Genomic DNA, 16,751 nt, shown 5'->3' with positions numbered 1-16,751 from the left:
TCCAAGTACCTTTTAAAATGAATTGGGAATTTAATGTGCATAACATTTTTATGAGTGCATTATTACAGTATGATGGCATGCCACACGAAAACAATATGGAAGAATTTATTTCTTCATTGGTCTTCAAGATTTTGTTCTTTGGGTTGTTGGTTCCTCCCCAACTTGCTTGTTTCCTCACATTTGAGGTGACTATTAATAATTCTTGTCCATTTTATACAAACACAATCAAATGAGAAAAGTTCTCTTCATAAGTGTCTGCTTGCTATATAAGAATGAGAAAACAGCAATACAAAATTTGTTTTATATTCTCTTTTCTTCTAATTACTGAATCATATTTGGAGATTTTTAGGCATAGACTTTTAAGGAAAAAATAATATACTTACCATTTGTAGCAAGCGTTGTCATTTTTATTTACAAGAAATTTCAGGATTATTTTGAGAAAGTATTTGGAAATAGGAATTAAAACTGCAAAATAAATTTTTATTGTATGGATTAAGAGTTACTAATATCTGCCTCAAGAAGCAAATCATTTAAAATTTTTTCGTATATATTTGCTACCATGATATCTTGATTGCTTGAATAGCCATTGAATGAAAGTGAACAAGGACTTACATGAATTTTACCTTGAGTTTTGTCTCCTATGAAATAAATTCATGTTTACAAGTTTTGATTATTAGAAATTAGATCATTCTTTTGAAAGACTGAGTATGACAACTTCACCTCACCAAGGAGTCAAAGCACAGTTACATGGATTTGCCATAATTGACATCATTTTAATTAAAATTGATCATTGCGTTTCATATTTAGAATTGTACTGTGACTATAGTCTGATAATGCAATAAAGTTCTATGTTGTTTTGGGGCATCTTATCTTAGAGTTATCAGCATTAATAACAATTGGAAGTAGTTTCCACAATAGCTGTAGATTTTATCCTACTTTTGTTTTATATTTCAATCAATTTTAGTTGTTTTACTCAACTTTATTGCTACTGATGCATTCACTGTATTATGGGTTAGCAGATCTTGTACTGGAACTGAATTTAAAAACCAGCATCAGGCTCCACGTAAAGCTCTGAAAATACAGGGTCTTTGCATTTATTAAATACTTCCCTACTTATAGAATAGAAAGGCGTAATATATGCTTAAAATATCACTATGACCAATGAATTTCGTCAGTAGCTATAAATGATAGCCTAGCCTGTATAAGTTCCCTGAACACATTCTGTAGGTATCTGTGCCCTTTTTCTCCAAGCATCAAATGCCTGTCCTTGAGAACAAAACAGCCTACGAAAACGGTAGTGACCGTGTGTTGGTCTCTTCATTTTATAACGACTCATTCATCAGAAATCACTAGAATAGCATCCTGAAAGTGATTGCTTTTTAAGGCTTTTACTTATGAATACAGTTATGAAATTTTGATGAGCAATTGTAGTGAATATAGTTTTTTTTTTACTTTATTCATTAATCACTTGATTTAAAATGTGCTTTGATCAAATATGCAGATAAAGTCAGTATTTATTTTCAAAAATACTTTTCAAAAAATTTAACTTAGTGCCCATTTTACATAAATCCATTTCTCTGGAAATAAAATTAATTTATTTTAAATGTTTAGGTTACAGACAAAGAGAAAATTGACCAGCTTCAAGAAGAACTTCTTCATACTCAGGTAATTCTGATGAGTAGAAAGAACCAGGGACTTTATGTTATAGTCTTAAGTTTGGTGATGTGGAAATTTTTTTAAGAAAGCAAAATTTGGAGTGGTTTGATGATACACCCTTATTAATAAATGTAAAAAAAAGTGCAAAAGCAAATTGATAAGGAATTTGGTAAGTGTGGTTAACTCCTTCTATGTGTAAAGACCTGTTTTTTAGTGAATCTTGTGCTTCTAATTTTAAAGAAAAACTGCTGTGAAAAACGAAAATGAGGGAAAATGACTCATCCTTATGTAAACCTACCTATGCTTGTACATTTACATTGACAGGCTAATTAATGTAAGTAGTTTTAGAAACCACAGTTCTAGTCAGCCCTCAGTATCTTTTTCCTTTACTTCTCTAAATCCCCAAAGTAGTCAGATAATGACTTCTCTAAATGTATTTCTGGCACTAATTTGAAAATCTATTCTCTGATAGTTGGTTATAAAGCTACTATTATTTTAAAGACATGCTGTATTCAGTGTGATGAGTAGGTATATTCTAGTGCAAAATTGCCCTATCACCCACTTCATCATTAGTTATAGTATTATGATTATTACTATTTTATAATGTAATATAAACACAACTGTAGTATATAACATATAGTATAATTGTTATTTTACATAGATAACAATGATATACAATAATTGAGGTTTTGTTTTAAGTTAAAACTTGTTTTAAAGAGCTTTCTTTTTAGGGGAAAAAAATACAAGGGGCAACCTAGATAAAATTAAACAATCAGTATATTTTTGGTCACAGATTTTCTTAATATCTGTGGTTGATTTCCTTGATATCTATGCATTGATCTTTATGCCAGACCATACCATATAATCACTTGTGCTCTGGCCATCACCCTATGTATTTTTAAATACTTCCCAGCCAGGCAATTCCAGTCTTCAATTCAGCTAGAGTTTAAGAATCATTGGTCTCAAAATGTGGTCTCTGGAGCAGTAGCAACCAGTATCCTTTGGGAACTTGTTAGAAATACAAATTATTGACCCCTTCCTAGACCCCCTGAATCAGCACTCTAGAAGTAGAACCCAGTAATTTTTCTTTTCAGAAGCCCTCAAGTGATTCTGATGCATCCTTAAGTTTGGGAACTGTTGGTCTAGATCTTTGGAAGACCACTCAGTAGCATGTCTCTGCAGGATGGCTATAGATTGGCACCTGTACCAAAGAATGGTTCCATCCCCAGAAAATGTAGACCCCAAAATTAATTCCATATTTATAAAGAAATGAGCCAGTGGAAATCCTACCACACTTGTATGTCCATTGATATCAACTCTTGACTTGAGCGATTTGTAGTGTCAGCCACCGGGTATTGACAAAAACACTGTATGAAAAATTCCTGATGTAATAAGCCATGGGGTTATCTGTATTACTGAAATGCAATAGAAACATAATGCAAGCCGCGTGTGTAGTTTTAAATTTTTACGTTACAAAAAGGTAAGAAGGAATAGGTAACATATTTTTAATAATGTATTTTATTTAACCCAGTAGATCCCAAATTAATATCCTTTAAACATGTAATTAGTATAAAAATATTAATGAGGTGTTTTATTTATATACTGAATTGTAAAAATCTGGTGTGTATTTTACCCTTAACGCTACATCTCAGTTCAGACTAGCCACATTTCAAAGTGCTCAGCAGCTATAGTGGCTAGTGGCTAACATATTAGACAACAGAGATTTAATTCTGCCATAATTTCGTTGTATATATTATTACTACATATAAATGAATAAGTGTGTTTAAAATAAAAAGTTTATAGTAGAATCTAGCCTCTAGTTCTACTTGTTTCATAGTACAGAGTCCTACTGCAGAATATGTTTTTTAAAATTTGACTCAAGTTTAACATTCTCTGAGGACAGGGCCCTGACTTCCTGTCATTTATTTACTTCATTCTGAGGAGATTACACCAATCTAAAAATTTTCCTAAGGGTTCTTTTCCATTTTATTTTTAAAAAATTTTTTTTTTAACGTTTTATTTATTTTTGAGACAGGGAGAGACAGAGCATGAACAGGGGAGGGTCAGAGAGAGGGAGACACAGAATCTGAAACAGGCTCCAGGCTCCAGGCTCCGAGCTGTCAGCACAGAGCCTGATGCGGGGCTCGAACCCACAGACAGCGAGATCATGACCTGAGCCGAAGTCGGCCGCTTAACCGACTGAGCCATCCAGGCGCCCCTTCTTTTCCATTTTAAAAGGCATGATATTATAAGTTGGATGTAAACATTCTGCTGGTTGGAGAGAGAAGTAATTCTTAATAGTTTTCTGAACGTTGTTAATGTTTAGGCAAGAAGTAATATTATACCAACTGAGGTGACCAAGTAGGAAAGAATCACATGTATTTGAGAAGAACAGCATGTAGCTAAGCATCTGCTTTGACAAAACAATCTGTCTTGTTTTGTCAAATGTATTTGTCAATGTATTAGTCTTCTTTAAATCTGCTTTTATATCAGTATTTTAAAAATTGATGTATAATTTCCAGCCACGGAAATGTAACCAAAATTTGGACAGTTTAAGCTCTTGACTCTGACCTATATTCAGAACTCTGTGACCTTGGATAGGCTACCAAGTGTCCCTAACCTCTGGCCCCTAACTTTTGTCTCCTGTAAAGACTTAAGGACACTAATGCTGTTAAAACATTCAGTATCAGGCCTGTCACATAATACACGCTCAGGTACTGTTAGTTATTGTTATTTTGTATCATTTTATTTATTTATTTATTAAAAAAAATTTTTTTTACTGTTTATTTATTTTTGAGACAGAGAGAGAGAGCATGAACAGGGGAGGGTCAGAGAAAGAGGGAGACACAGAATCCGAAACAGGCTCCAGGCTCTGAGTTGTCAGCACAGAGCCCGACGCGGGGCTCAAACTCACGGACCGCGAGATCATGACCTGAGCCGAAGTCGGACGCTCAACTGACTGAGCCACCCAGGCGCCCCTATTTTGTATCATTTTAATTACAGCATAAGATAACATGGAGAATGGGAAGAATTTGAATTTTTGTCAAATGTCCCCATAATGAAAATTTAAATTTTTGATGTGATAGGAAATATTACTTCAATAGAATGTACTTAAGAACTTGCTTCTTTAAAATCTTACATTTTAGTATTTTTAAATAACTTAATTTCTTCAGTGTAAATAGCAAAGAATTTTCCAAATAAAATGCCAGATTATAATAGAAAACTATAATGAATTCCACTGTTTGTGTGAGATAATATAATTTATTTTATTTCCAACATTTTCAAAGAAGCTTTATAAATGAAAAGCTCATTTTAAATAGGAGATATGACTTCAGGAATTTGGAAGATTTCAATTTAGACTTAATTATGTTATTAACCCATCTTTTTCTTATGTAATTATGGTATTATTTTGTTGCAGTTAAAGTACCAGAGGATCTTGGAACGATTAGAAAAAGAGAACAAAGAATTAAGAAAATTAGTATTACAGAAAGATGACAAAGGCATCCATCACAGAAAGCTTAAGGTATTTTAAGTTTATCTGAATTTTGTTAGTTCCAGAAGTTTGCCATTTCACACTGTGCATTCAGTCAGTACGTTTTTAAAGCTGTAATATGTTCTATCCTTTTCTTTCTAACTTGATATCCTTGGGAGATTGGGAAGTCTTTCCTATCTTAAGACATTTCACAAATTATAGTCTCCAGACATTTGTTTCATACTAGGCCTATAAAATCTTCATACTTTTAACAATCATTTCTTGTGAATCAATTTATTTTTCTGAAATAGCCAGTTTATCTTTAGGCTTATTTAATTTCTGCGGCATAAAATCAGAATTGTGAGTTGATGGACATTTAGATACGACTTAGCTTCATTGCCACACTTGTATTTCCAGTGAATGATTGGTTCACTTTCCTCACTTTTATAAGAATTCACGTTTTTTTCTGGAAGGTTTCTTAGGTATTTTAGAGAATGTTGGAAAAAAGTATATGCTGGGATTGTGACCATCAGCACACTGGTAATTACCATTATTGGTAAGTTAAATCTTATTATTGCCCACTAAACCAGGCTGTATGTGCTGAATTAAATTGAAGTAATGTTTTTAACTTCTATCTCATGTAAGTAAACAGTATTTGTGTATAGCAAACCTACAATAAATCATGACATGTATTCTGAAGCCAAGGTCCAAAGCTAAGTAGTACTAGTTTAACCAACATGTATTAGTAGTCCTGACTTTAAATCACGACTGCATAAAACAGATAAATAGCATGGCTTTATTCACAAGTCACATGTGGCAATTGAGGGAAGTCATGTCCAAGTGTTAATAGAGTTCACCTCAGAAACAGTATTTTCTCTCATAAAATGAAATGGTAGTGAAAATTTCAAGAACTTTTTATTTTGGGGTGGAGGGCATAGCAGTTGTTTTCCATTTAATTACTTTGAGGTGTTATGAGATGCAAGAAAACATAGGCCCCTCGTTTTGTTCCTACCTTGCATTGAAACTTGTCTTTAATTACTACGTGCTTGACAGTAACCCTTTTTTTCCCACCTGTTTTACTTATTTGTTGAGTCACTCATCAGATACTTTCTTCAAGCTTATTGTTTGCTGGGTCCCATGTTCTGTCCTGGTTCTACACAGAAAAACAATGCAGGATGTCTGTCCCTGATGCTCTCACTCCTTCATCTGCCCAGTTGTCACAGTACACGTACTCATTCTTACTGATTTAACGGTCTTCTTGGTGACTTTTTTTCTCTCCTTTTATCCTTTCTTCGGTCTCTGTTTCTCACCCTCTCTGTGTGTCTCCCTCTGATCCACATACCAAACTTGATAGAGGATGATTCCCTTGCAGTTGGTCACTTGACTCCTTGTTTGGCCTTATGGTGTTAATGGTCTTCCTTTGTTGGGCATTTATTTTAGCTCTTCAGTGTTAAACCATAACGTCCCTCTTTTAACATTTCATTAGAAGCTTAGGAAATCCTCAGTTAATGTACTTTATTAAATCAGTATATCTCTAAATAAAATAAGATGGATAAGAGGGAAATGGAATTTCATGCCACACTGTTTTACTATGAATGTGTATTTATATAATTGGAAAAAAACAATGCAGTCATTATGGAAACACATTTTGGATTAATCAGCTTTTTTTCTCTTGACACATCTGATTTTTTTTTTAATGTGTTCACTGTTTCATACTAATTTTTAAAATTTTGTAGAAATCCTTGATTGACATGTATTCTGAAGTTCTTGATGTTCTATCTGATTATGACGCCAGTTACAATACACAAGATCATCTGCCAAGGGTAAGTGAAAAATTAATACATAGTGAACTTGCTCATTAGCAAAAGAACACCTTACGTTTTTTATAATATTTATTTATTTTTGAGAGAGACAGAGACAGAATGCTAGTGGGTTAGGGACAGAGATAGAAGGAGACACAGAATCCAAAGCAGGCTCCAGGCTCCGAGCTGTCAGCACAGAGCCCGACGCGGGGCTCAAACTCCTGGGCCGTGAAATCATGACCTGAGCCGAAGTCGGACACTCAACCGACTGAGCCACCCAGGCACCCCAAGAACACTTTACGTTTTAAAAAAGTTCTGTGTATATATACCCAGACACACAATATAGACATATACATATGTGCACACCACACACAGACATAAATAGAGACATATGTCTTTTACCTATATAATATTATTTATGTGTTCTACATGATGTCTTAAGCATTGAATGTTGTTTGGCTGTTTTGGTTCACTGGCCCATTTGGCCCATTGTATAAATATACACGTTGAATTTATGTGTAATGAAGGTTATCAGGTATCTGCCATTATATATTTGTAATACCCATGGTACTAAAATACCTGAATAGTGGATTAAATTAGTGAGGGAAATTTAATTTCACAGAATTGAAAATGTCTTTGTAAAGAGTAAACTAGCTATGGAAAAGATGTGTACAACAGAAATGATACGGTTTTAGAAGTAGTTGTTTAATTAGCATAAGGGTTTTTTTGTTTGTTTTTTTGTTTTTGTTTTTGTTTTTGTTTCTATTTAAGTCAGTTAACATACAGTGTAGTCTTGGCTTCAGGAGTAGAACCCAGTGATTCATCTCTTACACATCACACCCCGTGCTCAGCCGTAAAGTGCCCTCCTTAATGCCTGTCAGCCATTTAACTCACCACCCCCCACCCTTCCCCTCCAGCACCCTCAGTTTGTTCTCCGTACTTAAGAGTCTTTTATGGTTTACCTCCCTCTGTTTTCATCTTATTTTTCCTTCCCTTCCCCTATGTTCATCTGTTGTTTCTCAAATTCCACATATGAGTGAAATCATGATATCTGACTGACTTATTTTGCTTAGCACAAGTCTTTAATACAAATTTAGTTATAAATAATGGATCCAATTAATATTTTCCTGTTTATATTTTCAATAGGCACACGTGTATTGGCCATCTTTGTTTTCCGGATGGTGTTTTCAAAATCATTTAGCTGTAGCTATTTTAAAAGACTAAAAAAACCTCAGCAGTATTTCAAATCTATTTAAATGTAAGTTTGTATTAAAAACTCTGGGGCGCCTGGGTGACTTAAGTGTCTGACTCTTGATTTTGACTCAGGTCGTGATCTCATGGTTCATGGGATCGAGCCCCATTTTGGGCTCTGTGCTGACAATGCAGAGCCTGCTTGGGATTCTCTCTCTCCCTCTCTCTGCCCCTCTCCCGCTTGTGCACGGTCTCTTGCTCTCTCTCTCTCTCTCTCTCTCTCTCTCAAAATAAATAAACATTTTTTAAAATGTGAATAAATGTTATTTGTTCTGTGATAAGGTTGTTGTGGTTGGAGATCAGAGTGCTGGAAAAACTAGTGTGCTGGAAATGATTGCCCAAGCGCGGATATTCCCTCGAGGATCTGGGGAGATGATGACACGTTCTCCAGTTAAGGTAGGACAGCAGGCCATCTGGGCGAAGCTCCTCAGGAAAGTAGCAGCTTCCGTCGAGTTTGTTCATTGTGTTGAAATGAAGAATTGTAAATGAGAAGACTGACACATAGCACTGGGAAGTACTCCTGTTGTGGAAATCGGTGGAGACACAGCCAGGAGGCCATTGTGACAGTTGCTGGGCAGGTGAGGGGAGAAAGATGGGAGAGGAGGGCAGAGGCATGGTGGGGTCAGACTGCACTGAGCTGTTCATTGTTAGGACTCTAGATTTTATTCAATGTGAGGTTAGTGAGAGGCTAAGTACGAGAATGGGAATATTGGCTGTGGAGTTAGTAAATATAAATTTCCTAGTTTTACTGTAAGAAGAGTAGAGAAATGGGGTAGCAACAGTGGAAATATGTTGGGTAAAGGGAGAGATTTTTATATACTGATTGTAATGATCCAGTGTCAGAGGTAAAAATGATGTAAGAGACAGGGAACGATTGTAATAGCAAAGCCTTTGAGGTAAACAAGGCTGGGACTCGTTTAATACATTCCACTGTTTGAGGCAGTGTGTTGGTAAACAAAACAAAGATCTTTGCCATAATGGAGGATACGTTCTAGTAGAGGAAGCAGACAATAAATAGTAAACAGAATAAGTGACCAGATTATGTAGTATGTTAAAAGATGGTGGGTGTTTTGCCAAAAAAAAAAAAAGAAAAAAAAAAAAGTGGAGCCAGACAAGGGAAATGAGGCTGCCAGGGTGTTGGTAGACTGCATTGAGAAGGTGACATTTGAACCAGGATTTGCACTAAGTGAGGGAAGAAGTTGTGTGGATATCTAGTCTACGAGTGTTCCAGGCAGAGAAAATGTTAGTGTAAAGCCCCTGAGGTGGTTAGGTGGTTTTCGTGTTTGAGGCCAGTGTGGCTAGAGCACAGTTAAGATTAGCAAATGATGAGGTCAGAGTATGGATAATGGGAGGCAAGGGAAAGCAGATCAGTAGGGCCTTGTTGGTCATCATGCAAACTTTGGTTTTTATTTTGAATAAAATAAGCAGTCCAGGGTTTTGAACAGAGCAATATTACTTTTTCAAAGGCTCACTCTGGCTACTGTTTTGAAAATAGACATAAGCAAGATGGGTAGAACCACGGAGACCACATGGGAAGCTATTGGAGTGTCTAGGTGATTCTTACACCAGGGAAGTAGCAGTGAAGGTGATAAGAGATGGTTGGATTATGCATCTATTCTGAAAGCAGCATCAATAGGATTTCCTGAGATACTTGATAGAGAGAAAGAGTCAGTTGTCAGGACAACTCCAGTGTTTTGGGCCTGAATAAATTTCCACATGTAATTGACATGGGGAAGTCTGGAGTAGAGTGAATTAGCTCTGGGGAGAAGATCAGGAGTTTGGGACTTGCAAGGGATGTTAACAAATAAATAGGCAGTTGGAGCTACAAATTTGGAGAGAGGTCTGGGCTAGCGACATAAATTTAGGACTCGTAATCAAATATCTAAAGGTGATATTTAACTCCATGATCTTACTGGGTAAGATCACCAAGGAAGTGAGGAGAGAGAAGACACAGGATGAAGGATTGTGTCCTGGGCATACCCAAGATTAAGAGGTTGAGGAAGGAGCAGACAACAAAGGAGCTTCTGAAGGAGCTACCAGTGTATTAGAGGGAATCAGAACAGTGCAGTGTAGTGGAAGTCAGGTCAAGAAAATACCGAGGGGGGAGGTAGTGATCAGCGAGGTTGAAAGCTGCTGACAGATCAAGGAGTGAAGACTGAGAATCGACCGCTGAATTTACCAGTGGAGGCAATGAAGTAGAATATGTGCAAGTTTCCTTCTGCTTACTTCCCCTTGCTCAGTGACTCTAAGAGGCTAGATTATCAGTTGTTAAGTAAAGAGAAGGGAGAAAGTGTTAAAGATTGAGCTAAGAAGGAAGACTTTCTAGGCCAGAAGTGAGTTGACAAGAGAAACTGAGAAATAATAGGGTTGCTGAGCCATACTGAGGTCCCCATTAAGATCTGTGGACATAAATTTGAGGGGAAGCTGTATGGTTGTGTATTGTTTTTTTTACGTCAGGTAGTCAGGTACAGAGTAATTGGAGAATTAGAAAATTGACACCATCAAGAATGAAGACCAGAATAGACAATGAGGCTGATTCTAGAATCTTCCAGAAATGAAGCGGTCTAGTGTGATCCATACAGAGTGCACTGTTTTGGGTCTGGGTGTGAACTCAACTATGTTGTGTAAAACTAGTTTCCTTTTCATTGCTCTATGGTTTTGTGTGAATGTACCCAACTTTATAGATCCATTTCCTATTGATGGGCACTTGGAATACTTCCATTGTGGGGGGAAATTGACTATACCTCATGCCTTGCTCTATAATCATCTCTAAAAACATTGTAAACGTAGCTTCTGCATTGTGAGCAGCACTGTAATTATAGCGGCTGTGGACAATGTTATATTTTAGGAAGGGGTTAATTTTCTTCTGGCAGGTGAGTAAATCATGGACAGATTCCCTTGAAACATAAAAGGCTGGGTTTTTTGTTTTGTTTTGTTTTTTTCCAGTTCACCATTACTTCTCTAGAATTTGCTAGAAGACTTCTCCTTGATGGACTCCAAACTCAATTTTTGTCTCTCCTAAACAAGTTGCCAAAATCTTGACTTAGCCTTTTTAGCAGCTTCTTTCTGCTGTGTTTCCACATGTGCAAATGCCTTACGGGGGGCAATTGTGCACAAAAAGTAGGGCTTGGTTTTTGGAGATTCATTTCTGCTGTCCATTTTTTTCTGGGGCTTTAGCACCTTAAATTCAGGGCTGCTTGATACCCTGATCTCTGATTTTGTCTCCTCAATCCAGTAAGACTGGTAACCTTTTCTCCAGTGCTACCGTGTTCCACAAATCTGCTAGCACCCTGAGAGAAAACAGCCATCAGAATGTGTCCCTAACATCCTCGGGGGTCTTGGACTGAGTTCAGGCTGCCATGGTTGCTCTCTGATGCTTTCAACCAGCTGGATTTTATTGGTTATCTAGCCCGCTTTAGGTAGTCTCACTAGAAGGAATTGTATTTTAAAAATGAAACTGGAACATTATAGAGAAGCTTGAAAAGTTAGAAAGAAAAGAAAGAAAGAAAAGGAAGGAAAGAAAGGGAAAGAAAGAAAGAAAGAAAGAAAGAAAGAAAGAAAGAAAGAAAGAAAGAAAAGAAAGAAAGAAAAGAAAAAAGAAAAAGAAAGAAAGAAAGAAAAGAAAAAAGAATGTGAAGGTTAGAAGTTCTCAGGAAGGCCCTGTTCACAGGGCCTTGCATTGTTAGAGAATTCCTTATGCAAACATCACTCACTCCTTGGGCGAAGGCTGCCTTAGTTCCTCTGTGGTCAGTACCACTGTCTTTTGTGTGCACCTAGGTTTTACTATACTGTCGTGTCAGCTCTGTGTATACTTCTCCCAGAAGCAGTGAGGTCTAAGCCAGGGACGGTCCCTTCTTTGTTTCCCTCCTGCAACACTTGCACAGTTAGCCCTCAATAAATAGAAGTTGAATAAATGAATTGTCCTTTACCTAAATTTACCTTTGAGGTTAAATACAAGATTTTCTTTTTGTTTTTCAAGTTTTAGATTGATGGTTTTGTGCTCAGTACTCTGTGTAGCCATTAACTGGGAAAGGAGAGGGGCAGCAGCACTTTCAGTCATGAAAGAGTAGCCGCAGGCTTGTTGGGAAATTATGACACTTGTGACAGATGTATGGACAACACAGATAAATAGTTCTGTGATCTCTGCGCTGCCATGTTGACAGCCCCCAGGGATGCTCCTGGTGTGTGCTGCAAAGGGACCTGATGCGTGCAGTGCAATGGTCCTGTCTAGGCCGTGTTAGTGCTGTGGGAGTCAACGTGAATTGTAAATGCACTGTTGCGTGTCCATTTTCTGTTAATTTCAGGTCACTCTGAGCGAAGGGCCTCACCACGTGGCCTTGTTTAAAGATAGTTCTCGGGAGTTCGATCTTACCAAAGAGGAGGATGTAAGTAGAATTTACATGAGGTTCATGTGTGTAACTTGATAATGTGTATAAGCTTATGAACGACAACTAACTGGAATATTTTTTAAAGGAAGATTATCACAGGATTTTGTTGTTTTCCATTAATAGCTTGCAGCACTAAGACATGAAATAGAACTCCGAATGAGGAAAAATGTGAAAGAAGGCTGTACTGTTAGTCCTGAGGTAAGTGTTGTAGTTCATTTTAACAGTTTTATGGAAAGTGTTTTATGGAAATCCAAATGATTGGAAATAAATCATGATATTGGCATTCATGTTTAGAGAATACAGCTGTTTCAAGACAGATGTTTTTTTTAATATTCCAAATAATGTATCATTTGTGAGTAGTTTTCTAGAGTGATTAACTTTTAGGATCAGAGAAAGGGTAACTTTTTTGTGAATGGATGAGATACAGAATTTTTAGAACACGTATCACCAATAAATCCCTAACAAACCGCCCCCCACAATTAGTTTCCTTTTGTTTTGTTTCCCTGAGTAGACCATATCCTTAAACGTAAAAGGCCCCGGACTGCAAAGGATGGTGCTTGTTGACTTACCAGGTGTGATTAATGTAAGTATATACAAAACTTACATTTTATCTTGTTCCTATTGTGGAAAACATGTATAATGACATTTAAAACCTTTTTCTTCAAGACTGTGACATCAGGCATGGCTCCTGACACAAAGGAAACTATTTTCAGTATCAGCAAAGCTTATATGCAGAATCCTAATGCCATCATACTATGTATTCAAGGTAAATCTTATCAAAAGGTTTTAATCGCACCAATACGCTTCTTTCCTTAGCAGTCTTAAGCTTTGCATGTTACATAAACATGCAACATAAATATGTCTTGCCCTTCTGTAAACCATTCGTTTTATTAGTAAGTAGAAATGAAATTAAGAATATTTTGATAAAACATCACAGAAATTTTTATTAGCTAGAATTTCTTTTCATAACTAAGATAAATGTATTAAGAAAAATTTTCTTAGTATAATGTAGATACAAGGGTTAAAGTTATAAAATCTACTTGGCAATTATTGCAGTGTCATTTTTCAATTTTTTTTTCAGATGGATCTGTGGATGCTGAACGTAGCATTGTTACAGATTTGGTCAGTCAAATGGATCCTCATGGAAGGAGGACGATATTTGTTTTGACCAAAGTAGACCTGGCAGAAAAAAACGTGGCTAGCCCGAGCAGGGTGAGGACAAGCTCTTTATTATGAGAGAACAGATTCTTTGTATAAGCGTCAGCTGTAGCAGGAACTGGCTATAAAAACAAAAGAAACAAGCAATCAAAAAGTCCTTGTGGAATACTTTGGTGGGATTTTTCTCCTCAATAAAAACAAAGTATTAGAAAGTTACAGTAAATTACTTAAGTGTAATTTTGAAGTATAAATAAAATTCCATAATTTCAGTTAGTTTGCTTCAGAAATTCCTAAATTACTAATGTTGCTTAATATAATCTTACGTGCTGATGTGCAGTCATTAACTACTTCTTAATTAACCACAAAATAATGATTGTGGTGTTTCTTTTCTAAATTTGTTTTTAGTTGATTTTCATAAATTAGTGTAAGACTAGTCACACTATAAATACCTTCTGGACATTGTGTATACTTTTTTTTTTTTTTTTTTTGCTAATATTTTATTTCCCAACTGCTCAAAGACTGTGAAGCAGATTTTTATAATAGAGAAGGCACTGGATTGGTGTTAGGCCTCAGCATTCTTATCTGGCCACCAACCGGCCGTGTGTCCTTGGACAAATCTTGTTACTTCTCTGCATCGAGTTAGTGCCTAATCCATGCTATCAATGTAGTTGGTCTCTTAGGGTCATTTTCATTTCTGAAATTCTGCTACTTCTATTCATGGGGTTCAGTGTCCCTCCTGTCCTTCTGTAACAACAAAAGAATTTTATTTCAAGGTAACATTGTAAGTCTTACTAGGGTGCCAGTCTTGACGTAGGACATGTTCTTTACCAAAGGTAAAGGCAGAAGGTAGTGGTTGCAAATATAGATTTTGTAGCCAGATTGCTTGGTTTCAAAAGCTGGCTCTACCCTTTGCTAGCTGTGTCATGTTGGGTAAATTTTTAAACTTTTTCAGTGCTTTAGGCTTCCTCATCTGTTGGAAGTGAAGATATTAATGGTACTATCTCATAGGCTGTGAAGGTTTAATGAGTTAAATATTCGTTGTAAAGTGGTTGAAATAGTGCTCTAACATTGCAAAGTCTTATATACATGGTGGCTGTCATCTGTTATTATTGTTACATCTCTGTCCCCCATAGAACATCTGCCGTTAGAACTACTCATCCCTTGTACTACTGCATAGAGTTTCTCTCCTTCCCACCTGAAACTTTCTGGGACTGTGCCTCTTGTGCTGGGTTCCCAGGACAGACCACCCCTAGGTTCACTGATTCTGTAGAAGAACTCACAGGACTCGGCACATAGTCACCCTTAAGCCTAAGATCTATTAACAGAATTGGATGCAAAGCAAAATCACGAAAGGCTAAAGTGCGAGAGCCTGGTGTCTGGAGGAAACTCGGCTCAGGTTTCCAAGAGCCCTTTCCTAGTAGAGTCATGTGGGAAATGCTCAATCCCTCCAGCAACAAGTTTCTCGTGAGACTCGGCACCTGAGGTTCTTACTGGGGGCTGGTCATGTAGGCACCCTCAAGTACCAAAATTCCAGACGCTCAAAGGAAAGCAAGTGTTCAGCCGAAACCACACTGCTTGCACAATGAGTCACTGTTATGTGGAGAAAGTTTTATGTCAATGTGGGAATTGTTTACCAGTGAGGTCCTCAAATGCCAGCCAAGGACGAGCAGACCTTTCTAAGGACAGCAATCTCAGGCCTGCTGTGTTAACTCTTCTGTGCACAACCTCCGTGACCTTTGCTTTGCCTTATTTTGTGGGGGAGGCCTGCTGTGGCGGTTTTGGTCCTGGTCGGAGGAGGGGAGAAGCGAGGTAGAAGCAAATTCTGTGCCTCTTTCCCAGCTCCCTTTATTTCTTTCATGTCTTTCCCCTCTTCTCTAGGATAGTTTATATTTATTTTGAAATGCAACTGAAATTGACATCAGTCCTTTTTTATACCAAAGCTTCAGCATTGGCTTAGGGCTGTGACTTGTCTTAGAGGATGGATTCTTACCTGCAGTATTAATTTGAACAGGCACAGGGAGCAGGAACTCTTACATTGTATGAGGGATTGATCTCTGTGGAAATGTGCATTTTTCTGGGGACAGAGTCTCTAGCTTTTAATACGTTTAGAAAAGGGTTTTGACCCTAAAAGAGCCAGTGGATCCCAATATTTGTAAAAAAAAGAGAAAAAAAAGTCCAACTTGGTTAGGATTTATATATTTGAAGAAAAGTATGGGAAAATAAAAACAGCAGCTACTATTTATTGAGCGACTCTGCATGCCTGGCACTGTGGTAACGTACCTACCATATTGCCTCATATCATGTTTTCAGCCATCATTTTGAAAAAGTTCAGCAGCTTACTTAAAGCTGCATAGCTAAGGAGTGGAGGAGCTGAAATTAAACTAAGGCCTGACCCCAAAGCACTGTACAGCATTCCCAGTTTTCATAATGCATCTTGTAGTGTAGTGAAATTAAATGTGTTTTTTCCCCTCAGGTAGCAATCGAAAAACATTTTAATACTTTTGTATAGATTTATATATTTGAGGATGTATATACAGCATTATTAAGTTTGCTTTATGAATAGTATATTATGCTTCAAAAAATTATATAAACCTGCATCTCACATTTATTTCCCACTTTTAAAAATAGATTCAGCAGATAATTGAAGGAAAACTCTTCCCAATGAAAGCTCTAGGTTATTTTGCTGTTGTAACAGGAAAAGGTATGCAAAGATGGATTCTTACAATTTCAGTTTTTGTTGTTTTCAAATAATAAAGATTAATTTTCTTAGTGAGAATTTCATTGTCTTTCCCTAGGGAACAGCTCTGAAAGCATTGAAGCTATAAGAGAATATGAAGAAGAATTTTTTCAGAATTCAAAACTCCTAAAGTAGGTATATGTTTTAAATACTTGGAGGGAGTAACTTAAGCTGTTCTCACTTAAAGTTTGCTTTATAGTATTAGTTTGTCATTGAATTTCCAGAATTTTTCTGAAATAGTGATCTGGATGTAATAGGCAGGCCTGCAGGGTACTAAGAATTAGGAG

General features: G+C 36.8%; 1 protein-coding gene across 6 annotated transcripts in view; it reads left to right on the top strand.

Annotated features, from left to right (window-relative positions):
- OPA1 (OPA1 mitochondrial dynamin like GTPase) overlaps nt 1-16,751 on the top strand; it is a 93,163-nt gene that overhangs the window by 22,313 nt on the left and 54,099 nt on the right. For all 6 annotated transcript variants that reach the window (XR_002079780.2, XR_002079781.2, XM_019448812.2 and 3 more), the window contains 11 exons: nt 1,612-1,665; nt 5,075-5,179; nt 6,865-6,951; nt 8,464-8,577; nt 12,486-12,566; nt 12,693-12,767; nt 13,081-13,152; nt 13,236-13,335; nt 13,651-13,781; nt 16,356-16,428; nt 16,523-16,595. Coding sequence is in view for 4 of the 6 variants with exons in the window: in XM_019448812.2 (XP_019304357.2) it covers nt 1,612-1,665; nt 5,075-5,179; nt 6,865-6,951; nt 8,464-8,577; nt 12,486-12,566; nt 12,693-12,767; nt 13,081-13,152; nt 13,236-13,335; nt 13,651-13,781; nt 16,356-16,428; nt 16,523-16,595 (965 nt within the window). In the remaining 2 variants the exon portion in view is untranslated. The remainder of the gene's footprint in view (nt 1-1,611; nt 1,666-5,074; nt 5,180-6,864; nt 6,952-8,463; nt 8,578-12,485; nt 12,567-12,692; nt 12,768-13,080; nt 13,153-13,235; nt 13,336-13,650; nt 13,782-16,355; nt 16,429-16,522; nt 16,596-16,751) is intronic.

Source organism: Panthera pardus, unplaced genomic scaffold (assembly GCF_024362965.1).
Source record: "Panthera pardus isolate Hobbes unplaced genomic scaffold, ASM2436296v1 HiC_scaffold_16, whole genome shotgun sequence".
NCBI lineage: Eukaryota > Metazoa > Chordata > Mammalia > Carnivora > Felidae > Panthera > Panthera pardus.
Note: the sequence above shows the minus strand (reverse complement) of the source record. Positions and strands in the feature narration are given on the sequence as shown.